We start from the raw sequence: 27,629 nt of genomic DNA on the forward strand, positions 1-27,629 counted from the left end.
GTATTTGTATGTGCTAAGTTGCTAGAACTTATATTTGCCTCGACCACTGTGTGTGTGCCAATGCGCATGTGGATGAGTATGTATGTGTGCATGTGTCTATTAATGTTTGATTCTCCCCCTCTTTCTCTTCTCTAAACATGGGATTTCATAGCCTGCAGCCCCTGTGAGTTTCTTGGCCAATCAACCCATGTCAGCTGACCTCAGCACAGACTCTCAGCAACTACCTCCTTTGGGTTTCTTTGTGGTGTCAAAGCTGATCTTTTGCACAGAGTCATCTAAATTCCACACTAAGAAGAGATTACTTTGATAAGCTGTACTTTCCCTGACAATTTCATTAGTTTGTCTTTGATGATATACTTAAAATTGAGAGTTATATGTAAAGTGTCTGAAAGAAAAACCTAGTCATTTCTATACATATCTGATACTTTCTCTGTAGATTACTATAATTCTGACACCTTATGAGAACATTGAAAAGCAGACTCCCAGTGTAAAGTTTTTGTCACATTCTTCTGTTTCTTTTTAAATTTTATGTAATTTTATTTGTGGGTATATGTATCTCTCTCTGTGTGTGTTTGTGTGTGTGTGTGTGTGTGTGTGTGTGTTTGAGTGTTTCATTATGAGCATAAATAGCTTCAGGTAAGTTGCAACCCAAAAGAGAGCATCTGGTTAATTGTAGCTATTGTTACAGGTGTTTGGTAACAACAGTTGGTGGGGCTGAGTATTGAATCAGTTCCTCTACAAGAACAGGCCTTGATTATATCTGCAGAGACATCAATTCATCTTTGGAAATATTCTAACAACCTATTAACAAAATATTCCTCTCTCATCCATGCTACTAGAAGAACTTTTCTAAGTCTCAGAATGGATCAGGATTCTATTATCTCTTTCTGTCAAAGAGGAAGAGTGATTTAGAACATTGTGGAAGATTATAAGATCAATAGGAATATTAGTAGATAGGTATTGCTAGGCAATATCCTTAGAGGAAACAGTGAGAGTTATTGCAACATCAGAAAGGTATGACAATATAATCCAATATTGGTGACTATGAACAAACTATACATTTTTTTGTATTTATGAAATATGAGCATGGGAAGATGATTTCACCCTGATCATTTCAAGAGAATTTTGGTCTGGTCTAAACAATATTGTGTAACATTTGGGAACAAATATGCATCCCAGCATCCCTGCACTGGAGGCCAATATGGAGAAGATCTCCACAGCCACCATGATCTTGCCTTTGGTGCTATGGTAAACAGGGATGAAAGTAACCCAGACACTGCAGAACACCAGCATGCTGAATGTTATGGATTTGGCTTCATTAAAGGCACCAGGAAGGTTTCTGGAAAAGAAAGCCAGAGTGAAGCTCCCAATGGCCAGGGTAGCCAAGTATCCCAGAACACAGTAAAATGCATTGACTGAACCCTTGTGGCATACAATGATGATGTGTCCATGCTCAGACTGTGCATCAATATTAACAGAAGGAGGAGAAGCTCCCAGCCAGACTGCACATACAATAACTTGGATGAGAATACAAATGGGAATGATATAGTTAATTGCCCCTGAAACTAGAAAGTACTTCATCATTCTTTGGGAAGCTCTAATTTTGAATGCCAGAACTACAGTAATCGTTTTAGCCAAGACAGTGGAGACAGAAACAGTGAATATAACTCCAAATGTGATTTGCTGTAGAATGCAGGTTGCTGCATTTGGATGGCCAATGAAGAGCAAAGGGCAGAGGAAACAAAAGATGAGTGAGATGAGCAAGATATAGGTGAGAGTTCTGTTATTGGCCTTAACAACTGGATTACTGTGGTGCTTCACAATGACCCCAAGAACCACAGTTGTAAATGCAGAGAAGAACAAGGAGATTAAGGAAAGTGCCATCCCCAGTGGTTCTTCATAGCGGAGAAATACAACAGCTTTATGAATGCAGTGATTCTGTTCTGTGTTAGCATATTGGTCCTCCAGACACTGGACACAATAATCCACATCTAATGGGGATATGAAAATATTGTTAGTGTGGCTTTAGCAATTTTACTGACAGGATATTTCACTTAAGCATATAGAAGAAAATTTGCAACATATGAGTTTGGTTGGTGTTTCGGCATTTTCCATGTTCAATCACATTAGGTTGGAGGCTTGTGATTGGACAGGAGAAGGGAGACAGAACAAGTTGAAGAGACAGAGGGGTCTGAGGAGGAGAGAGGGTCCCAGAACGGAGACTGACATGGTGTTATCAAAAGGTTAGAATAATTGTGTTAAAACTTTATCATCATCATTTGGATCTGAAATTATTGTATTGGCATTTGTAAATTATGTTATTATTGATGCATACATATGATTAGCTAATGAAGCATTAAGTTTCTTGAGTCTACTGGGTAATTAGGTGTTGAGATGGCTAATGAGTGGTGCTTGGGGCATTGCATGAAAGGAAGGGAAACTTAGGGGCCTCATCCAAGCGTTGGCCTGGTGGGAGACATGTGACCTGTCAGGGCTGGCTAGTTGGCAGCCTGAGAGACTTAGTGAGTGAGATCACCTGGTGCAGGGGCCAGTTCTAGATATTTCCCTCAACAGGTTGGTTAGAATGCATTGAAAGCCACTGTTTCATGAAATAATTCATTCCATTTTTTAATGGTGATCAACATTAGGAAAATTAAAGCAACAAATTTTTTTGACTATTTTACTGCATTGTTTTGGCCATTTATCATGGATATGTACTTTTATGAGTGTGTTTACCTATCAACGTAACAGAAAGTATCATTAAGTTGAAAATGATTGGGTTTGTATAAAGGAAACATGTTGGTGAGAATGAGATGTGAAATTTATACAACTATAATGTTGATTTTTTAAAAAAAATTAATTAATTATTTAATTAATTTTAATAGACTAAAATAACATTTTATTAGATATTTTCTTTATATAAATTTTAAATGCTATCCCGAAAGTTCTCTATACCCTCCCTCTGCCCTGCTCCCCTACCCACCCACTCCCACTTCTTAGCCCTGGCATTCCCCTGTATTGGGGCATATAAAGTTTGCAATACCAAGGGACTTCTCTTCCCAGTGATTGCCGACTAGGCCATCTTCTGCTACATATTCAGCTAGGGATAGGAGCTCTGGGGGTACTGGTTAGTTCATATTGTTGTTCCACCTATAGGGTTACAGACACCTTCAGCTTCTTGGGTGCTTTCTCTAGCTTCTCCATTGGGGGCCCTGGGTTCCATTTTATAGATGACTGTGAGCATCCACTTCTGTATTTGCTAGGCACTGGCATAGCCTCATACGAGACAGCTATAACAGGGTCCCTTCTGCAAAATCTTTCTGGCATTGTGCAATAGTGTCTGGGTTTTGTGGCTGATTATGGGATAGATCTCCGGGTGGGGTAGTCTCTGGATAGTTCATCCTTTTGTCTTAGCTCCAAACTTTGTCTCTATAACTCCTTTCATGGGTATTTTGTTCCCTATTCTAAGGAGGAATGAAGTATCCATCCATGGTCTTCCCTCTTCTTGATTTTCATTTTGCAAATTGTATCTTGGTTAATGCAAAAAATAATTTTAAAAATATCTCCAAGTTTTGGCCTCTTATGACTATATTAATATCACATTCCTAGGCCTTTTTATAAGAAGGCAGCAAGACTATTTCTGAATGTAAAGGGTTCTGTAATTCCCACCATTGTGTGTGTAGGAAATCTCATTGCCATTGCACTGAGTTATTGAACGATTGCCATAAGGGATAAATAATCTACTTCCAAGGTTAGAAGTCTTTTATACATGACAATGCATATGTATAAAGTCATTATTATTTTATTTCTTTAGGATTAAGAATTTAGCTTGGATTTGAGCAAAATATATTGCTTTTGGAGAATCCTTGAGTTTGGTTGAAGTCTTGTTGAATTACTTATGTGTATGTACAATGTAAAACTGCATGAATATCACAAAGAAACTGGTAGAAGTTGATTGCCTCCTGCTATTTGATGGGTTCTGGGGATAAACCTACATCATCATAATTAGTGGGATAGGATTTAACTGATAAGCCATCTTATTAGCAATAAATGTCCTCTTAGGATATCACCTCAATTATATAGTTTGGCACAAAAAGGCCCAGCAAAACTACATGCCTGCCATTTGTTATTAGTTCATCCTGACAAAATATTTAGTTGATTAACATGGGCTATGCTAGTGCCAAAGCCATTTGAAGTCTGTGGCTGATTCTTTTCTTTTTTATTATTTTTAAAAATATTTTATTAGATATTTTCTTCATTTACATTTCAAATATTATCCCTTTTTCCTGGTTTCCCCTCTGAAAATCCCCTATCTCTTCCCCACTTCCCTGCTTACCAGCCCACTCACTCCCACTTCCTGGCCTACACTGGGGCCTAGAGCCTTCACAGGACCAAGGGCCTCTTCTCCCATTTATGACTGACAATACCAACCTCTGCTTCATATGCATCTGGAGCCATGGATTCCCTCCATGTGTATTCTTTGGTTGATAGTTTTGTCCCTGGGAGCTCTGGGGATACTGGGTGGTTTATATTGTTGTTCCTCCTATAAGAATGCAAACCCCTTCAGCTCCTTGGATCTTTTGTCTAGTTCCTCCATTGGGGACTCTGTACTCAGTCCAAAGGTTGGTTGAGAGCATCCACCTCTGTATTTATCAGACTCTGATAGAGTTCTCAGGAGACAGCTATATCAGGGTCCTGTCAGCAAGTACTTGTTGGTATCCAGGACAAAACAATATTAATATGAGTCACTTCTGAATAAACACAAACCTGAGAGTCCTTGACTGTATGTGTGTTAGAGGCCTCATATCAAGTGGTGTATGCTGCCTGTTTGGTGGTCCAGTGTTTGAGAGCTCAGAGGTCCAGATTAATTGAGACTGCTGGTCCTCCTACAGGATCGCACTTTTCAACTTCTTTCAGCCTTCCCTAATTCAACAACAGGGATCAGCTGTTTCTGTCAATGGGTTGGGTGAAAACATCTGCCTCTGAATCTTTCAGCGCTTGTTGGGTCTTTCAGAGAGCAGTCATAATAGGTTCATTTTTTTTCTTTTGAGAGCTCCATAACCTCAGTAATGGTGTCAGGCTTTGGAACCTCCCTTTGAGCTGGATCCCACTTTGGACCTGTCACTGGACCTTCCTTTCCTCAGGCTCCTCTCCATTTCCATCCCTGTAATTCTTTTAGACAGGAACAATTATGGGTCAGAGTTGTGACTGTGGGATGGCTACCCCATCTCTCACTTGGTGTCCTGTCTTCCTGATGGAGGTGGGCTTTACAAGTTCCCTCTCCGTATTGTCAGGCATTTCATCTAAGGTCACTCCCTTTGAGTCCTGAGAGTCTCTCACCTCCCAGATCTCTGGTGCATTCTGGAGGGTCTCCCCAACCTCCTATTTCCCTGAGGTTGCCTGTTTCTATTCCTTCTGCTGGCCCTCAGGGCTTTAGTCCTTTTCCCTAACCCTCAAGAGACTGGAGGACCTAGGGAGTTTAGAGGTCAGGTGGGGTGGGAGGTGGAAACATCTACGTGGAGAGACAGGAGGGTACAGAGGGGGTATGGTATGTGAAACAGTTGTAGGATGGATCAGGAGGAGGAGAATAAAACATAGAGTGTAAAAAACAAATTAATTTAAATAATAAAATATGAAGAAAAATAAATTATTTAATAAACACACATACAAAACCAAATAAGAACTCAATATTAATGTGTTCTATTGTGGAGAAATCTAAATTGGCATGTGTCTTAGTCAGGGTTTCTATTCCTGCACAAACATGATGACCAAGAAGCAAGTTGGGGAGGAAAGGGTTTATTCAGCTTACACTTCCATGCTGCTGTTCATCACCAAAGGAAGTCAGGACTGGAACTCAAACAGGTCAGGGAGCAGGAGCTGATGCAGAGGCCATGGAGGGATGTTCTTTACTGGCTTGCCTCCCCTGGCTTGCTCAGCCTACTCTCTTATAGAACACAAGACTACCAGCCCAGGGATGGTCCCACCCACAGTGGCCTTTCCCCCTTGATCACTAATTGAGAAAATGCCTTACAGTTGGATCTCATGGAGGCATTTCCTCAACTGAAGCTCCTTTCTCTGTGATAACTCAGCTGTGTCAAGTTGACACAAAAATAGCCAGTACAGCATGATACATAGTAGTAATGACTAGAGGACCATTCATATTTTCATATCATGTGTCCAGAGTGATCCTCAGTTTTCTAAATTTAAAATACATTGAAATTTTGAAAAAGAGTGTTCTTTAGTATGCAAAATATCGTCTAAAGGAAGTAAATACTCATTTGAATATCTTATAATTTTACAAGTTATTATTTTCCATGTTCTCTCATCTTACAGAGGACTGGGATTTGTTTACCCATACCCACATGCCTTATTTTGTCTTCCATGTTCTTCTATACATGCAAGGTAAGCATGACCTTAAGTAAAACCATATACATCAAGTCAAAATAAATACAGTATTTAAATATTCATGATCTACATATATATTTTAGAGAGTAGTAATTACTAGAAAATATCTTGTGTAGAGTACACTTAAATTTTATTATCAAAAGTATTTGAGAGTATGCCATTTACTATGAATTTTCAAGGAATTAAAGATGTAGGACAATTTCTACTTTTTTTCTTAATAAGTACATTATAAACCATTGTATTCCTATAATGTCTAACGTAGGACAGAAATGTATTTTATTTTTAAGCTTTCATTTTAAACTACTTCAGTGTTCCAATTTTGGAACAAGATGATAACCCTTTTGAAGAACTTATTCTAGTAGGAAATACTCACTTGTCTCATTAGAAATTTAATTTTCAGGACAGGGTTTGCAATGAAAACAGCATGCTGCCATTCCGTCCATCCTGAATTTTCTAGATCCAGGACCACAATCAGCACTGCACACTGAAGTTGGCATCTAATGAAAAGTAGACATATGCTGCTAACTGGAGTTTTATTTACCCTTCCATAATTATATTATAATTGTGTGTGACATTAAGAAACTAATTCCATATAAACCAACAGAGTTAGCAGATTTTTACCTAGTGCATTTTATGAGGACAGATATCAAGATATGGAAAAAATGAGTAAAAGTTGACTTGTTTTCCAACTATTTGAAATAAAGCATGAAAGCCTCCTGTGTGAAAACACTACAGAGGTTTCAAGGTGGTCATTCTAGTTAATTCTTGTCACCTGAGCACATAATACAGTGTAAAGGCACAGAGAATCATAATTGAGAAATTATCTCTGGCAGGCTAGTCTATCATCATGTATGTGAAGCATATATTAAATATATATTTTAAAGATTTATTTATTTCTCATATGTTAGTATACTGTAGCTGTCTTCAGACACTCAGAAGAGGGCGTCAGATTTCGTTATGGATGGTTGTGAGCCACTATGTGGTGGCTGGGATTTGAACTCAGGACCTTTGGAAGAGCAGTCGGCGCTCTTAACTGCTGAGCCCTCTCTCCAGCCCCCTAAATCGTTAAGTGAGTTGTGATTGGCAAGCCAATTGGGAGCAGAGTTGTCTGTAGGCAGTGGTACATTAGAAATCATACAGAACAAGCCAGAAAGCAGAGTTCCTTGAGTGACTCTGTTTCAGTTGCATTATCCAGGGCCATGCCTTTTCTTCCCTTGAGTGTAACCTATGAGTCAAATCGACCTTTTCCTCTTCAATTTGCTTACAATTACTGTTTAATAACAGCAAGTTGTAGCAAATTAGGAGTAAAGGACATACAAAAACAGGGGAAATTCCGCCTCAAATATCATATAACCAAAATAACCTCAACAACATTAGGACAGCAAAACTTAACAAACTAAGAGGAAACATATCAACAGCAGCCTATGATGAGTACTATTGCATTTGTGGTTAGCAGGTACGGAGTTGCCATATTCCTTTGCAGTGTTAGTAGACCTTAACTTCCTTTATAGATGAGGGCACAAGGTTTTCCTTTTTTTACTGTAGTTTTTATTATTCATTTTGCCACTAAGTATTTAAAGACTATTTTTATGATGAGTTCTGAACATACATTTCCTTGTCCACATCCTGCTCTTCGTTTAATACATAGTATCCATTTCAGCCCAGGTTTGAGTAGAGACAATGCAATATCTGACTGAACAGAAATGCAGAGAGATACACCTGACTCTCAATTCAAAGATGTAGATGAAAGACACGTGCCACTACAAAATCTTGTTCTCACTTCTGATTTTAAGTGAAATTCTTTGATTCTCCTGGCCATGTAGTACAATATCATCAGTAGTTTTGAAATAAAAATGTAAACAAAAATGTCTTAAAAAAAAAGAAAGGAAGGAAGGAAGAAAGAACGAAATCTTCCTTATTGAAACAAGTATTCTTATGGATTGTCAGATTTGGTTTATTCTTTTTTAAATTCTGAAATGATGGTAGACTGCATTAAGACCTTTTTTTTCCAGCATGTTTTTGTATAAAATATAGTTCTATCCTTAAGTTTGATCGTGTGATGTTTTACATGTAACTTATATTCATTCGATGAGCCATACTTGCATTCATAGAGTGAAGTTATTTGGGCACATTGACTAATATTTTAACTGTGTTGCTGACATTTGTTGGTAGGTTTTTGGTCAAGAATTATTTCAGGAGAGACCAGTATGCGCAGGAGAGCCTGTGGACTGTAGAAGCAACATAGCCTCTGAGACAGGTCCTGTTTTGGACCCTGATCTTCAGCCAGGAAGCAGATCTGAGCTCCAGACATCTGTGCTCCTTCCCCTTCAGAGGAGAGGTGGCCTGCAGAGAGTACTCTGACAACTGAGACTCAGGAGAGACTTGGACACCCAGGAGTGCTGACAGAGGCTAACAGAATCACAGGAGGAAAAAGCTCCAGCCAGACACAGGTATAATAACTAACACCAGAGATTACCAATTGGTGAAAGGCAAATGTAAGAATCTTATTAACAGAAACCAAGACCACTCACCATTATCAGAATCCAGCACTCTGACCTCAGCAAATCCTGGATACCCCTACACACCAGAAAAGCAAGATTCAGATTTAAAATTGTTTCTCATGATTCTGGTAGAGGAGCTTAAGAAAGAAATTAATAACTCACTTAAAGAAATACAGGAAAACACGGTTAAACAGGTAGAAGGCCTTAAAGAGGAATCACAAAAATCCCCTAAAGATTTACAGGAAAACACTGCTAAAGAATTGGAAGCCTTTAAAGAAGAAACACAAAAATTCCTTAAAGAATTACAGGAGAACCAGCACCGGGGTAGCTAGCGCACAGAGTCAGCTGACACCCGCCAGCTACCCAGAACACCCGCCAGGGGATCTTAAGACTTCTGGTGAGGGGAACACAGCCTCTGTTCCAATCCAATCCCACGGGACCCGAGACTGCATTAGTTAGGGAAACAGAAAACTGGCCTGAGTAGAGGCACAAGCCCCTTCCGGTACGACCAGCACCAGGATAGCTAGGACACAGAGTTGGCTGACACCCGCCAGCTACCCAGGACACCTGCCACAGGATCTTAAGACTTCTGGTGAGTGGAACACAGCATCTGCTGCAATCTCTAAACAGAGACAACTATAACAACTAACTCCAGAGATTACCAGATGGCAAAAGGTAAACGTAATAATCTTACTAACAGAAGCCACGACCAGACACCATCATCAGAACCCAGCACTCCCACTTCGCCCATTCCAGGTCACCCCAACACACTGGAAAAGCTAGACCCGGATCAAAAAAGCATATCTCATGATGATGGTAGAGGACATCAAGAAGGACTTTAATAACACACTTAAAGAAATACAGGAGAACACTGCTAAACAGGTAGAAGACATTAAAGAGGAAGCACAAAAATCCCTTAAAGAATTGCAGGAAAATCAGACCAAACAGGTGATGGAATTGAATAAAACCATCCAAGACCTAAAAAGGGAAGTAGACACAGTAAAGAAAACCCAAATTGAGGCAACACTGGATATAGAAACCCTAAGAAAGATCTGGAACCATAGATGCGAGCATCAGCAACAGAATACAAGAGATGGAAGAGAGAATCTCAGGTGCAGAAGACTTCATAGAGAACATCGGCACAACAATCAAAGAAAATACAAAATGCAAAAAGATCCTAACTCAAAACATCCAGGAAATCCAGGACACAATGAGAAGACCAAACCTACGGTTAATAGGAATAGATGAGAATGAAGATTTCCAACTCAAAGGACCGGCAAATATCTTCAAAAAAGTTATAGAAGAAAACTTCACAAACCTAAAGAAAGAGATGCCCATGAACATACAAGAAGCCTACAGAACTCCAAATAGACTGGACTAGAAAAGAAATTCCTTCCGACACATAATAACCAGAACAACAAATGCACTAAATAAAGATGAAATAGTAAAAGCAGTAAGGGAGAAAGGTCAAGTAACATATAAAGGCAAGCCTATCAGAATTACACCAGATTTTTCACGAGAGACTATGAAAGCCAGAAGGGCCTGGACAGATACAGAAACTAAGAGAACACAAATTCCAGCCCAGGCTACTATACCCAGCCAAACTCTCAATGACCATAGATGGAGAAACCAAAGTATTCCACGACAAAACCAAATTCACACATTATCTTTCCACGAATCCAGCCCTTCAAAGGATAATAACAGAAAAAAACCAATACAAGGATGGAATCCACGTCCTAGAAAAAACCAAGAAGTTAATCCCTCAACAAACCTAAAAGAAGACTGCCACAAGAACAGAATGCCAACTCTAACAACAAAAATAAAAGGAAGCAACAATTACTTCTCCCTAATATCTCTTAATATCAATGGACTCAACTCCCCAATAAAAGACATAGACTAACAGACTGGCTACACAAACAGGACCCAACATTTTGCTGCTTACAGGAAACTCATCTCAGAGAAAAAGATAGATACTACCTCAGAATGAAAGGCTGGAAAACAATATTCCAAGCAAATGGTATGAAGAAACAAGCTGGAGTAGCCATTCTAATATCTGATAAGATTGACTTCCAACCCAAAGTCATTAAAAAAGACAGGGAGGGACACTTCATACTCATCAAAGGTAAAATCCTCCAAGAGGAACTATCAATCCTGAATATCTATGCTCCAAATACACAGGCAGCCACATTCATTAAAGAAACTTTAGTAAATCTCAAAGCACACATTGCACCTCATACAATAATAGTGGGAGACTTCAACACACCACTTTCACCAATAGACAGATCATGGAAACAGAAACTAAACAGGGACACAGTGAAACTAACAGAAGTTATGAATCAAATGGATCTGGCAGATATCTACAGAACATTCTATCCTAAAACAAAAGGATATACCTTCTTCTCAGCACCTCACCCTACCTTCTCCAAAATTGACCACATAATTGGCTATAAAACAAGTCTCAACATATACAAAAATATTGAAATTGTCCCATGCATCCTATCAGATCACCATGGACTAAGGCTGATCTTCAATAACAAAATAAATAATTGAAATCCAACACACACGTGGAAACTAAACAACACTCTTCTCAATGATACCTTGGTCAAGGAAGGAATAAAGAAAGAAATTAAGGACTTTTTGGAGTTTAATGAAAATGAAGCCACAACATACCCAAACTTATGGGACACAATGAAAGTATTTTTAAGAGGAAAACTCATAGCTCTGAGTGCCTCCAAAAAGAAACCAGAGAGAGCACACATTAGCAGATTGACAACACACCTAAAAGCTCTAGAACGAAAGGAAGCAAATTCACCCAAGAGGAGTAGAAGGCAGGAAATAATCAAACTCAGGGGTGAAATCAACCAAGTGGAAACAAGAAGAACTATTCAAAGAATCAACCAATCGAGTAGCTGGTTCTTTGAGAAAATCAACAAGATAGATAAACCCTTAGTCAGACTCATTAGAGGGCACAGGGAAAGTATTTAATTAACAAAATCAGAAATGAAAAGGGAGACATAACAACAGATCTGAAGAAATCCAAAACACCATCAGATCCTTCTACAAAAGGTTATACTCAACAAAACTGGAAAACCTGGATGAAATGGACAAGTTTCTAGACATATACCAGGTACCAAAGTTAAATCAAGATCAGGTTAATGATCTAAACAGTCCCATATCCCCTAAAGAAATAGAAGCAGTCATTAATAGTCTCCCAACCAAAAAATGCCCAGGACCAGATGGGTTTTGTGCAGAGTTTTATCAGACCTTCAAAGAAGATCTAATCCCAGTTCTTCACAATCTATTCCACAAAATAGAAACAGAAGGTACTCTACCCAACTATTTCTATGAAGCCACAATTACTCTGATACCTAAACCACAAAAAGGCCCAACAAAGATAGAGAACTTCAGACCAATTTCCCTCATGAATATCGATGCAAAAATCCTCAATAAAGTTCTCGCTAACCGAATCCAAGAACACATCAAAACAATCACCCATCCTGACCAAGTAGCTTTCATCCCAGGGATGCAAGGATGGTTCAATATACGGAAATCCATCAATGTAATCCAGTATATAAACAAACTCAAAGACAAAAACTACGTGATCATCTCGTTAGATGCTGAGAAAGCCTTTGACAAAATCCAACACCCCTTCATGATAAAAGTCTTGGAATGATCAGGAATTCAAGGCCAATACCTAAACATGATAAAAGCAATCTACAGCAAACCAGTAGCCAACATCAAAGTAAATGGTGAGAAGCTGGAATAAATCCCACTAAAATCAGGGACTAGACAAGGCTGTCCACTCTCTCCCTACCTATTCAACATTGTACTTGAAGTCCTAGCCAGAGCAATTCGACAACAAAAGGAGATCAAGGGGATACAAATTGGAAAAGAAGAAGTCAAAATATCACTCTTTGCAGATGATATGATAGTATACATATGTGACCCTAAAAATTCCACCAGAGAACTCCTAAGCCTGATAAACAGCTTCAATGAAGTAGCTGGATATAAAATTAACTCAAGCAAGTCAATGGCCTTTCTCTACACAAAGGATAAACACGCTGAGAAGAAAATTAGAGAAACAACACCCTTCTCAATAGTCACAAACAATATAAAATACCTTGGCGTGACTCTAACTAAGGAAGTGAAAGATCTGTATGACAAGAACTTCATGTCTCTGAAGAAAGAAATTAAAGAAGATCTCAGAAAATGGAAAGGTCTCCCATGCTAATGGATAGGCAGGATCAACATTGTAAAAATGGCTATCTTACAAAAAGCAATCTACAGATTCAATGCAACCCCCATTAAAATTCCAACTCAATTCTTCAACGGATTAGAAAGGGCAATCTGCAAATTCATCTGGAACAACAAAAAACCTAGGATAGCAAAAACTCTTCTCAAGAATAAAAGATCCTCTGGTGGAATCACCATGCCTGACCTAAAGCTGTACTACAGAGCAATTGTGATAAAAACTGCATGATACTGGTATAACAAGACAGACAAGTAGACCAATGGAACAGAATTGAAGACCCAGAAATGAACCCACACACCTATGGTCACTTGATCTTTGACAAGGGAGCTAAAACCATCCAGTGGAAAAAAGACAGCATTTTCAACAAATGATGCTGGCACAACTGGCGGTTATCATGTAGAAGAATGCGAATTGATCCATTCCTATATCCTTGTACTAAGGTCAAATCTAAGTGGATTAAGGAACTCCACATAAAACCAGAGACACTGAAACTTATAGAGGAGAAAGTAGGGAAAAGCCTCGAAGATATGGGTACAGCGGGAATAATCCTGAATAGAACAGCAAAGGCTTGTGCTGTAAGATTGAGAATCAATAAATGGGACCTCATAAAGGTGCAAAGCTTCTGCAAGGCAAAAGACACCGTCAATAAGACAAAAAGACCAACAATAGATTGGGAAAGGATCTTTACCTATCCTAAATCAGATAGGGGACTAATCTCCAATATATATAAAGAACTCAAGAAGGTGGACTCCATAAAATCAAATAACCCCATTAAAAAATGGGGCTCAGAACTGAACAAAGAATTCTCACCCGAGGAATACCGAATGGCAGAGAAGCACCTGAAAAAATGTTCAACATCCTTAATCATCAGGGAAATGCAAATCAAAACAACCCTGAGATTCCACCTCACACCAGTCAGAATGCTTAAGATGAAAAATTCACGTGACAGCAGATGTTGGTGAGGATGTGGAGAAAGAGGAAAACTCCTTCATTGTTGGTCGGATTGCAAGCTTGTACAACCACTCTGGAAATCAGTTTGGGGGTTCCTCAGAAAATTGGACATAATACTACCAGAGTATCCAGCAATATCTCTCCTGGGCATATATCCAGAAGATGTCCCAACCGGTAAGAAGGACACATGCTCCACTATGTTCATAGCAGCCTCATTTATAATAGCCAGAAGCTGGAAAGAACCCAGATGCCTCTCAACAGAGGAATGGATACAGAAAATGTGGTACATTTACACAATGGAGTACTACTCAGCTATTAAAAGGAATGAATTTACGAAATTACTAGGCAAATGGATGGACCTGGAGGGCATCATCCTGTGTGAGGTAACACAATCAGAAAGGAACTCACACAATATGTACTCACTGATTAGTGGATATTAGCCTAAAAACTTAGGATATCCAAGATATAAGATACAATTTGTTAAACACATGTAACTCAAGAGAATGAAGACCAAAGTGTGGACACTGTGCCCCTTCTTAGAATTGGGAACAAAACACCCATGGAAAGAGTTACAGAGATAATGTTTGGAACTTTGATGAAAGGATGGACCATCTAAAGACTGCCATATCCAGGGATCCATCCCATAATCAGCTTCCAAACGCTGACACCATTGCATACACTAGCACGATTTTGCTGAAAGAACCCAGATATAGGTGTCTCTTTCGAGACAATGCCAGCGTCTAGCAAACACAGAAGTGGATGCTCACAGTCAGCTATTGAATGGATCACAGGGCCCCCAATGGAGGAACTAGAGAAAGTAACCAAGGAGCTGAAGGGAACTGCAACCCTGTGGGTGGAACAACACTATGAACTAACCAGTTTCCCAGAGCTCTTGACTCTATCTGCATATGTATCAAAAGATGGCCTAGTAGATCATCACTGGAAAGCGAGGCCCATGGGACTTGCAAACTTTTTGTGCCCTAGTACAGGGGAATGCCAGGGCCAAAATGTGGGAGTGGTGGGTAGGGGAATGGCGGGGGGGAGTGTATTGGGGCCTTTTTGGATAGCATTGGAAATGTAAATGAGGAAAATACCTAATAAAAAAATTAATTAAAAAAAAAAAGAATTACAGGAATACAGAAGCAAACAGGTAATGGAATTGAACAAACCATCCAAGACCTAAAAAGGGAAGTAGAAACAATAAAGAAAACCAAAAAGGGAGACAACTCTGGAGATAGAAACCCTAGGAAAGAAATCTGGAACCATAGATGTGAGCATCAGCAACAGAATACAAGAGATATAAGGGAGAATCTCAGATACAGAAGATTCCATAGAGAACATGGACACAACAATCAAAGAAAATGCAAAATGCAAAAAGATCCTAACTCAAAACATCCAGGAAATCCAGGACACAATGAGAAGACCAAACCTATGGATAATAGCAGTAGTTGAGAATGAAGATTTTCAACTTACAGGGTCAGCAAATATCTTCAACAAAATTATAGAAGCAAACTTCCGTAACCTAAAGAAAGAGATGCCCATGAACATACAAGACGCCTACAGAACTCCCAATAGACTGGACCAGAGAAGAAATTCCTCCCGACATATAATAATCAGAACAACAAACGCACTAAAGAAAGATAGAATATTAAAACCAGTAAGGGAAAAAGGTCAAGTAATATATAAGGGCAAACCTATCAGAATTACACTAGACTTCTCACCAGAGTTTATGAAAGCCAGAAAATCCTGGACAGATGTTATACAGACCCTAAAGGAACGCAAATGCTAGCCCAGTCTACTATACCCAGCAAAACTCTCAATTACCATAGGTATAGAAACTAAAGCTTTCCATGACTAATCCAAATTCACACAATATCCATCCTTGAATCCAGTACTTCAAAGGACAATAAAGTGAAAAGACCAACACAAGGACGGAAACTACACCCTAGAAAAAGCTAGAAAGTAAACATTCAACAAACCTAAGAGAAGACAGCCACGAGAACAGAATTCCAATTTTTTTCTTTTTACTTTCTTCTGGATAGTTTTTTTCCCATTTTTAATTAGGTATTTAGCTCATTTACATTTCCAATGCTATACCAAATGTCCCCCATACTCCCCCCACTCCCCTACCCACCCACTCCCCCTTTTTGGCCCTGGCGTTCCCCTGTATTGGGGCATATAAAGTTTGCAAGTCCAATGGGCCTCTCTTTCAAGTGATGGCCTATTAGGCCATCTTTTGATACATATGCAGCTAGAGACAAGAGCTCTGGGGTACTGGTTAATTCATATTGTTGTTCCACCTATAGGATTGCAGTTCCCTTTAGTTCCTTGGGTGCTTTCTCTAACTCCTCCATTGGGGGCCCTGTGATCCATTCAATAGCTGACTGTGAGCATCCACTTCTGTGTTTGCTAGGCCCTGGCACAGTCTCACAAGAGACAGCTATATCTGGGTCCTTTCAGCAAAATCTTGCTATTGTATGCAATGGTGTCAGCGTTTGGAAGCTGATCATGGGATGGATCTCTGGATATGGCAATCAGTAGATGGTCCATCCTTTTGTCACACTTCCAAATTTTGTCTCTGTAACTCCTTCCATGGGTGTTTTGTTCCCTATTCTAAGAAGGGGCAAAGTGTCCACACTTTGGTCTTTGTTCTCTTGAGTTTAATGTGTTTAGCAAATTGTATCTTATATCTTGGGTATCCTAAGTTTCTGGGCTAGTATCCACTTATCAGTGAGTACATATTGTGAGAGTTCCTTTGTGATTGGGTTACCTCACTCAGGATGATGCCCTCCAAGTCCATCCATTTGCCTAGGAATTACATAAATTCATTCTTTTTAATAGCTGAGTAGTACTCCATTGTGTAAATGTACCACATTTTCTGTATCCATTCTTCTGTTGAGAGGCATCTGGGTTCTTTCCAGCTTCTGGCTATTATAAATAAGGCTGCTATGAACATAGTGGAGCATGTGTCCTTCTTACCGGTTGGGACATCTTCTGGATATATGCCCAGGAGAGGTATTGCTGGATCCTCCGGTAGTATTATGTCTAATTTTCTGAGGAACCCCCAAACTGATTTCCAGAGTGGTTGTACAAGCTTGCAATCCCACCAACAATGGAGGAGTGTTCCTCTTTCTCCACATCCTCGCCAGCATCTGCTGTCACGTGAATTTTTCATCTTAAGCATTCTGACTGGTGTGAGGTGGAATCTCAGGGTTGTTTTGATTTGCATTTCCCTGATGATTAAGGATGTTGAACATTTTTTCAGGTGCTTCTCTGCCATTCGGTATTCCTCGGGTGAGAATTCTTTGTTCAGTTCTGAGCCCCATTTTTTAATGGGGTTATTTGATTTTATGGAGTCCACCTTCTTGAGTTCTTTATATATATTGGATATTAGTCCCCTATCTGATTTGGGATAGGTAAAGGTCCTTTCCCAATCTGTTGGTGGTCTTTTTGTCTTATTGACGGTGTCTTTTGCCTTGCAGAAGCTTTTCAACTTTATGAGGTCCCATTTATTGATTCTCGATCTTACAGCACAAGCCATTGCTGTTCTATTCAAGAATTTTCCCCCTGTACCCATATTTTCGAGGCTTTCCCCTACTTTCTCCTCTATAAGTTTCAGTGTCTCTGGTTTTATGTGGAGTTCCTTCATCCACTTAGATTTGACCTTAGTACAAGGAGATAGTAATGGATCAATTCACAATCTTCTACATGATAACAGCCAGTTGTGCCAGCACCATTCGTTGAAAATGCTGTCTTTTTTTCCACTGGATGGTTTTAGCTCCCTTGTCAAAGATCAAGTGACCATAGGTGTGTGGGTTCATCTCTGGGTCTTCAATTCTGTTCCATTGTTCTACTTGTCTGTCACTATACCAGTACCATGCAGTTTTTTTTTTTTTTTTTTTTTTTTATCACAATTGCTCTGTAGTACAGCTTTAGGTCAGGCATGGTGATTCCACCAGAGGATCTTTTATCCTTGAGAAGAGTTTTTGTTATCCTAGGTTTTTTGTTATTCCAGATGAATCTGCCCATTGCTCTTTCTAATTCGTTGATGAATTGAGCTTGAATTTTGATGGGGATTGCATTGAATTTGTAGATTGCTTTTGGCAAGATACCCATTTTTACTATATTGATCCTGCCTATCCTAGAGCATGGGAGATCTTTCCATCTTCTGAGATCTTCTTTAATTTCTTTCTTCAGAGACATGAAGTTCTTGTCATACAGATCTTTCACTTCCTTAGTTAGAGTCATGCCTAGGTATTTTATATTATTTGTGGCTATTGAGAAGGGTGTTGTTTCCCTAATTTCTTTCTCAACCTGTTTGTCCTTTGTGTAGAGAAACTCCATTGACTTGTTTGAGTTAAATTCATATCCAGCTACTTCACTGAAGCTGTTTATCAGGCTTAGGAGTTCTCTGGTGGAATTTTTAGGGTTACTTTATATACAGTATAATATCATCTTCAAAAAGTGATATTTTGACTTCTTCCTTTCCAATTTGTATCCCCTTGATCTCCTTTTGTTGTCTAATTGCTCTGGCTAGGACTTCAAGTACAATGTTGAATAGGTAGGGAGAGAGTGGACAGCATTGTCTAGTCCCTGATTTTAGTGGGATTGCTTCAAGCTTCTCTCCATTTACTTTGATGCTGGCAACTGGTTTGCTGTAGATTGCTTTTACCATGTTTAGTTATGGGCCTTGAATTCCTGATCTTTCCAAGACTTTTATCATGAATGGAATTCTTAATCACATTGAGGAAGAATAGTAACTTTAAATTTGATACTATCAGAGCAACAGGAGATATGACTTCAAATGATACTGGGCACTTTGAATATGATGTATTAAAACTTATCACATCATAATTCATACCTATGTTATATCTATCATTCATATTAGATATTTAATTTTCAGATTTTCTCAAAAGCAAAATTTTATTACTACCAAGTTCTCCTCATATAGAGAATGCAACTTGCACAGGCTTCTTTATTTAAATGACCTATGCAAAAATGAATGGGCCAGACAAGTTTTCTCTAGTGAGCTTTATCTTTTGCAAGGTATGATCCAGGGTTATTTACATGGCTAAAGTCTCAAAAATCATTCTTACTCAAGAGAAGGACCTATGTTAATATCCAGCACCCACTATGTGGCAAGAAGCTCTTGCAAATGCTTTGAGGTTTGAATAACTCTTCTGCTATCCATATATACTACACATGCTGGATTTGCACAGATGTACATGTAAATAAAACGTCTATACCAACATAAAAAAGAAAGAGAAAAACAAGGTATAATTTATAAGGTGTCTAAATTTGCTGTAAAATGTTAATGTATGGTTATGTAGAGGTGTAGGAAATTTAGGACTAATTGTTAAACAGGTTTAAAAACTATATAATAAAAATTGGTGACTTGGATTTGATGCACGTACTCTGTCTTTACAAGGAACCAGATTCTTTAAACATTCTTTGAAAGGGTTTATCATAAGTTGAAACTCACTCTGTAAGAGTAATATTTGGACTAATAGTATATTGTTCAGTATACTGGAAATAATATAAACTACTTTCTAAATGAGTTAAGTTAACATTAAAGGCAAAACAGGTTCTGATATGATACAAATACACTGTATTTATGTTGGAAATCATCAATGAATTACTAAAAAGGGACGTAAAACATGAAAAAATAAACATAGTATAGAATGCTACAAATCAGTCTTGCACATGGTAATCAATTTTACCTCACCAGTTTCTAGGAAGTTTGGATGCACACACTTGACAGTTCAACTTAAATTAGTACAATTCGACTGAACCCACCTGTGTACTTCCTTTTGCCCACTCTATCATATCTTCAGATAAATGTACCCATTGACCATTTGGAAAATATGGACTAAACATTCCTATTTTAACTCTAAGTCCAAGGCCCTGTGGGAAATTCCAAATGTAGAAAATGTCATATTCTTCCTGCAGTTTGTCTCTTTGGTTCATATTCACTTTGTCCCCAACAGGATTAGTGAACTGGTTCTTTCTCAGAAAGGAATACAGCTGAAAGAAAGTCAGAATAATATATAGTCTCTTTCTTAAGGTAAGAAAATATGTTCTTATTTCCTCTAAAAGACAACTTTTTTGACACTATGCCAGTGAAAATTTCAGTGAAATTCAATGGATGTACAAAATTATAATGTTGCTGTTATTTTAGTTCTCTAAGAGATTACCAATCAAGTACAAACATATGTGTAGACATCAAATATATTTGCAGTATGAAACACAGACACATGAAACAGACAGACTTGCATCCATATAGATAGATATACACACAGCACAAGCACACACTTATATACAGAAACATTCATATACATGTCCACACCCATGTATAAAAACACAGATACACACAGACACAGAATATGCTTCAAAACCATCAAATAGACACAGATACACACAAAACACATACTCAGTTTTACACACACACACACACACACACACACACACACACACAAAACGCATGCATAGAGTAATATACATAGGTTCACATAGACATGTATTGATACCCCCACATAGAGTGACATTGACATACTGAAAAATTTATGATCTCATGCACAGACAAACAGACAAAAATGAAAAAACATACACAAAACACACAGAACCCAGGCACATGCAGATGCATGCATTATATATATATATATATATATATATATATATATATATATATATATTTAAAACAGGGTTTCTCTATATAGCCCTGGCTTTTCTATAACTCACTCTGTAGATCAGGCTGACCTCGAAATCAGAAATCATCCTGCCTCCCCCTCTCAAATGCTGGGATTAAAGGCATTTGCCACCACGCCCGGTGATGCATGCATTTATAATTGTACAAAGGAATATACATTCTGACAAAATCCATCATGCAGAAAGAAATGGAAACAGACAAATTTTTTCTTAACTGACTGAGATAGATAGGCAGATTGGCAAAATGTTTTGTATATATGACTGATCTCTCTGTTTCTCTCTGTGTGTTTCTCTGTCTCTCTGTCTCTATATATGTATATATCCATATCTCTTTATATACATATCAATCATCTGTATCTAGTAATAGGCACAGATGTAGATATACACACAGATATAGAGAAACATAGAAACATACAAATAGGAAGTGAGAAATATACATTCACACATCACCACACACAAATGTAATGAACTGAATTCTAGCATGAATTTCTGTGTAAATACTATCAGAACACCAAGTGATACCACTAGCCTAGAGTGGGAATGGCAGGAGTTTGGATGTCTAGTTAAAACAATACCCTACAATGATATAAATGTACTTGAGATTTAATGAACAACAACTCATCTTTTAGTGGACTCATGAGCATGGGCTCAGTATGTTTTCAGTATTAGAACATGTATGATGATATTCAGGGAATCTGTAACAAAATCACAGTTCTACATTGACAGATTATGCCTTATAGTATATTTGCTTAACATTAGAGTCTTATACTAATATAATGATTTACTTGCTCAATACAAATTCTTTGTATTTTGGAAAACATTTTCTAGCACACTTGTTTTGGGCAATTATAGTCTCTTGTAACTATAACATTAATAACACTAAACATGATTTAACAGTAGAAACATTACCTTCTTGCAGCTATAATTGTGTTCTTTCCCATTGTCCTTGGGCAGATTATCAAACTTTTGAAAATCCATCTGATGGAGTGCATGGGCAAAAGCATATACAGCATTGTATATGTCATAACTCCCTTCAATAAAAGCCATATCAAAAGTATGTACCATTAACCATTCCAATGAGTGATTGGATGAGCAGTTCTTCAGTGTCTTACATTTAGAGGCTGAGACCTCACAGTTAAAGTGCATCCATTCCAGCTTTACCAGATATTCATCTGGGCATTTGGCAGAGTTCAATGTCTGGACAAAATGTTTAAACCCAGAAATCTCACTATGGTGTTGTCCAAAAGCAAAAGTCCCATATTCGTTACCAAATGTAAAGTGTTTCATACTAGGACTGACATCCCACTGTGAGGTGGTGATTCATAGTCTCTGTATTCCTAGAGATTCCCACATTCTAAAGCTCACAGCTAAGGTACTGTCTGTGTCACCATAAATGATGACAACATTTGTGGATGATGTCATGATTTGGTTGTAATACACTTCAGCTCTTGACATGTATAAATTCATGTTGACTGGAATCATGTTGACAAAGGCAAAGCAGACTGTGTTTTTTTCCATCTCTCTTCTCAAATAGGAGAGAAATTGGATACCTTGATCATTGTCTGAGATGGCCAACCCTACCCAGTTCCAACTGAAATGAATTATGAAGGATATCAGGGCAAGGGCTAGAGATGTATGGTCAGAAGCCATCTGATATAGATAGGGAAATTTTTCATGATCACTCAGGACAGGATGAAAGGGTCCATAAGTAATCTGAAGGAACTGGAAAACAGGAACCAGCATGATGTACAATGAATTCTTAGAACTTGTAAACATATTTTTATGCACAGTTCTAGAAATGTTAGCTAGCCATTATTTTCTCCCTCATCTACATGACATATCAGGAAATGTAGAAACCCCATCAAGTCTGTGATAGTACCCTTGAACTACTTAGATTTGCCCAGGCCTAGTAAGGTCAGGCTGGCACCAACAGATATATGATTTCATGACAGAATTCCCACTCTGCCTCAATAAACACACACACACACACACACACACACACACACACACACACACTTACCTGCTGAGATATGAAGTTGTTTAGGATTGTATTAAGTTTCACAGTTGTTGCCCAATTCAGTCTTGTAAGTGCCATTGTGCACCTGGTGAGTTCTTTACACATGTAATTAGGGAGAATATCATGATTTTGTAAACTTAAATGAATGAGCCTCATCATTTCAGATTCCCAGTAACAATTGTATTCAGAGACTGTAAATCTTAGAGACATATTTGGCAAAATATTAGGGTTCACGTTGATTTCATATATGGAAAAAGCCAAAGCCAGAGCATACTTGTGGTTTTCAGTATGAGTTCTGTAAAAGTTTATAGTGTTTATAATGAACAGCAATTTGCAGATAACATTTGTAGTCAATAAAAGGACAATTCTACACTGGATTGCATTGTCTCCACCCCATAAAGATTGAAATGGTCTGTGTAATGTGGTTGATATGGCAAAGAAGCTGGAAGTTCATTAAACCTTGAAATGGTCATGAAAGGTCATCTCTCATAAATGAGATGTTTCCACTATTAGTAATAACCTCACTTTTCAAAAAACACAAACAGATTCCTCATAGTCCATATATTTCATCCTTATTTTAAAGAGACAGTAAAGAACTGGACGTTGTAAGTTGTTAAAGCCAGTGAATTTGTATATCAAAATATAAACTTCACAATTGACAACTATTTTAGTTCAATTTTTGATTCAGCATCTGTACATAAACAGGGACTACTTGGAGGAAATTTAAGAAAGTGGCTGAATATGCACAAGTAGGTGTGTCTCCAATATTAATGGCCCCCAAACATGCACGAGAATCTACACTGAGATGGAAGGACCATCAGAAAACTCTATGGCCATTTGCCTAAACCCCTAGGATAAAATAGTAGAAAATTTATGGGCATTCTTTTGATAAGATACCATTGGCTTGTGAAATGGAAACTGTATTTTTGTGACATATACAGATCCAGATTTGTTTTATTGCTAAGTTTCCATTCCTAAGTGTGAGGCTGATTAAAAAAATACTCTCTCAATTTAAAGTGTTAATATAGCATTAAGTCTGTAATAATATTTCAAGTTCTTGCTTGTTTTTCAGGCTGAAAAGACTGTGCAAAAGACTCATACTTTTGCTTTGCTCCTCATCCTCAGAAGTCTTGGGAAACATTCATGTTGACTGTACATGGAAAGCACAAAAGCACTTACTGTATATCCAAAATACGACTAAAATACTCTTTCTCCACAGGCTTTTGTTCAGCATGAATCATGAAGGTACATCCTGTTCCTTGGTTTCTATTCTTGTCTTCATTTTGCTTCATTTTCCAAAAGCACCTTGGATAAATAAAATCAGCCACAAGAAGTGGAATGTTCAGGAACAAGAAGAGGAAAATCAAGGTGAACATATTTTTCCTGTCCTGAGCCTGGGCAGTATTGATTGTGAAGTGCCAAACAGATCAGGAAATCAAACAGGTACCAATAGATCCCCATGTACTATTAACACTGTGTCCTAGGGAGATGCTACACATGCATTCATGTTTCCTTTTCTTCAGGTGTTTCCTCACCCCTGGAGGAATCATTGATGCTCTCTCCTGAGGATCTTCACCTGATGTTCACTGTGCATGTGATATACTTGGTTGATAAATATAGATGAGGATGGTGTAGCTTGATGGTTGACATCACACATGTTTAAGGAAATTAAGGTCCCTTGAAAGGTTCCACTTTGAAAATGTGGTCCCAGGTCTGCCTCAAAATCTGTTTTTTTTAAACACCATAAATAATATCAATGGATTTTGTTAGTTGATCCACCATGAGACATGCATTAATGGTTCAGGAAGGCCTCCCAATATCTGAGGTCATTGTTACGCATTGGTCTTTGTGTCAAAATCTCCAGAGAAGGAAAATCAGCCTCATGTTTAGAGCATTTGATATCCACTGAGAATGTATTATGGGCAAAAACGCAGAAGTGACAGATACAGAATATCTAAACAAAATCAGTACTAACATTGTCTTGAGAATTAAAAAGTTTTCCAATCTAGAAATACCTGAATCCTGCTGTATCCAAAACTATCCAGATTATCACAGAACCACATTTTTCTTACATATATTTATTTTTATTAAAGTCATCAATTATAATTTTTAAATGCATTTAGAATAGTTACTGGTATAGTTAGAATTCTATTTTTTCCAATATATATAGCATGAAGGCTGAGATAAATTTTGTTAATTTTAATTATTTTATTTATTTCCAATCATTTGTTGATTTGCTCTCAGGCCTCTTGCTTTTTATTTATTTATTTACTTTTATATTTTAAATTTTTTATTCGATATTTTCTTCATATAAATTTCAAATGCTATCCCGAAAGTTCCCTATACCCTTCCTCTGCCCTGCTCCCCTACCCACCCACTCCTGCTTCTTTGCCCTGGCATTTCCTGTACTGGGGCATATAAAGTTTGCAATACCAAAGGGGCCTCTTTCCCAGTGATGGCAGACTAGGCCATCTTCTGCTAATATTCAGCTAGAGATACGAGCTCTGGGGTTACTGGTTAGTTCATATTGTTGTTCCACCTATAGGGTTTCAGACCACTTAAGCTTCTTGGGTGCTTTCTCTAGCTTCTCCACTAGGGAACCTGTGTTCCATCTTATAGATGACTGTGAGCATCCACTTCTATATTTGCCAGGCACCGGAATAGCCTCATATGAGATGGCTATAACAGGGTCCCCTTAGCAAAAACTTTCTGGCATATGCAATAGTGTCTGGGTTTGGTGGCTGATTATGCAATGGATCCCCAGGTGGGGTAGTCTCTGGATAGTCCATCTTTTTGTCTTAGCTACAATCTTTGTCTCTGTAACTTCTTTCATGGGTATTTTGTTCCATATTCTAAGGAGGAATGAAGTATCCACCCATTGGTCTTCCCTCTTTATTTTCTTATGTTTTTCAAATTGTATCTTGGGTGTTCGATGTTTTTGGGGTAATAGCCATTTAACAGTGAGTACATATCTAGTGACTTCTTTTGTGTTTGGGTTACCTCACTAAGGATGATATCTTCCAGATACATCTATTTGTCCAGGAATTTCATAAATCCATTGTTTTTAATAGCTGAGTAGTACTCCATTGTGTAAATGTACCACATTTTCTGTATCCATTCTTTTGTTGAGGGACATCTGGGTTCTTTCCAGCTTCTGACTATTATAAATAAGGCTGCTATGAACATAGTAGAGCATGTGGTCTTATTACTGGATGGAACTTCTTCAGGGTATATGCCTAGGAGAGATATTGCTGTGTCTTCCAATAGTATTATGTCCAATTTTCTGAGGAACCTCCAGACTGACTTCCAGAGTTTGTTGTACAATCTTGCAATCCCACCAGCAGTGGAGGAGTGTTCCTCTTGCTTTTTAAATATTTATCAAATTCCAGATAATACTTTATCTGTGTGCTTATATTCCAATGAATAATAAGAAACTAACCTGAATATTTATTTGATTTCTAAAACATGATCTTCACATGTGACCCTAAGTTCTCATATGTCAACACCTTGTTTACACCTATTTCTTCTAGTTTATATTTGCTTTTCTACATTGATTTTGCTAATTTTACATTCCAGTAGTTACTGTGAAGAATTTAAATGTAAAACAAAAGAAACTGAGCTTTGAAATTTTCACCAGGTCTTTTTATAACCAAAAATTGATATGCCTCTACACCAGTTTGAAAACACAGTCGAAATCAGCCAAGGTAATATATCACAGCTTGAGGTTATCTATCTTTCTTCTACAGTCTCTGCATATTGCTTTACATTTAAAGTACTAAATAGACCTTACAACCAGTGTATGAAGATAAAAGATGCACAGAGGGGAAGAGAGTAATAAATAAAAACCGTGAAAGAAGTAGAAAAAATGATCCATAAAAATAGAATGAAATGGATAAATGCCTTAATGAAAACCAAAAAGAAAACTCCAAAGAATTGAAAAAAAAATGAATAAAAATGTTCATGAACATAAAATATAAATAGAAAAAAACCAAAGAAAACAATAATTGAGAGAATTCTAAAAATGTTTGAAAATCTAGGATAGGAAACAGTATCTACAATGAACACTATATAGGAAATGGATGACAGGATCTAAGTCATTGAAAATATGATATAAGAATTAAAAACATCTTTCTAAAACTTATTTCAACAGAGTCACCTGGGCCCGGATTCGGTGGACACCCCGAAGGTCCCTAGAGGACTCTACACACAATCTTAGGACCTCTGGTGAGTGGAACACAACTTCTGTTCCAATCCAATCATGCGGGACCTGAGACAGCATTAGGGAAGCAGAAAACCTGGCCTGACCAGGGTCACAAGTCCCTTCCAGTCAGCGTGAGCACTGAGTCACCTTGGGCGTGGACTCGGCAGACACCCCCAAGGTCCCTAGAGGACAGCTTCTGAGGCAGACCCCCCGTTTCGGGCTCCAGACATCCGGGCACCTTCCCTGCTAGAGGAGAGGTGTCTGCCCAGCCTGGGAGGGATTTGTGGGAGCACCAGGGAAGCCATCTTGGTTCCCGGATCCCTTCAAGACTAGTCTGTGCAGGTGAGAGTGTGGACTACAGAAGCTAACAGCTTCTGGGATAGGCAGAAGAGAGACAGCTTCTGGGACTGGCACTGTTTCCGGCCTTCATCTTCTGCCAGGAGGCAGGTCCGAATGCCAGATATCTGTGCACCTTCTCTGCAGAGAGTGCTCTGACCACTGAAACTCAGAGGAGAGAGCTACTCTCCCATGTCTGCTGATAGAGGCTAACAGAATCACGAGAGGAACAAACTCTAACCAGTGAAAACTATAACAACT

The 27,629-nt window shown here is 38.3% G+C and overlaps 1 protein-coding gene across 1 annotated transcript; it reads right to left on the minus strand.

The window, feature by feature from the left end:
• Nucleotides 1–1,071: 1,071 nt before the first annotated feature.
• On the minus strand, nt 1,072–24,285 carry LOC110289192 (vomeronasal type-2 receptor 116-like). The gene is given in 6 exon segments (XM_085832554.1): nt 1,072–1,991; nt 6,779–6,902; nt 19,906–20,133; nt 21,724–22,536; nt 22,835–23,126; nt 24,011–24,285. Coding segments are annotated over 6 exon segments (2,574 nt in total). The 5' UTR covers nt 24,208–24,285.
• Between the last annotated feature and the right edge of the window lie 3,344 nt (nt 24,286–27,629).

The sequence above is a fragment of the Mus caroli genome, unplaced genomic scaffold (genome assembly GCF_978045245.1).
Source record: "Mus caroli unplaced genomic scaffold, Mus_caroli_1 scaffold_18, whole genome shotgun sequence".
In the NCBI taxonomy this organism is placed as follows: Eukaryota; Metazoa; Chordata; class Mammalia; order Rodentia; family Muridae; genus Mus; species Mus caroli.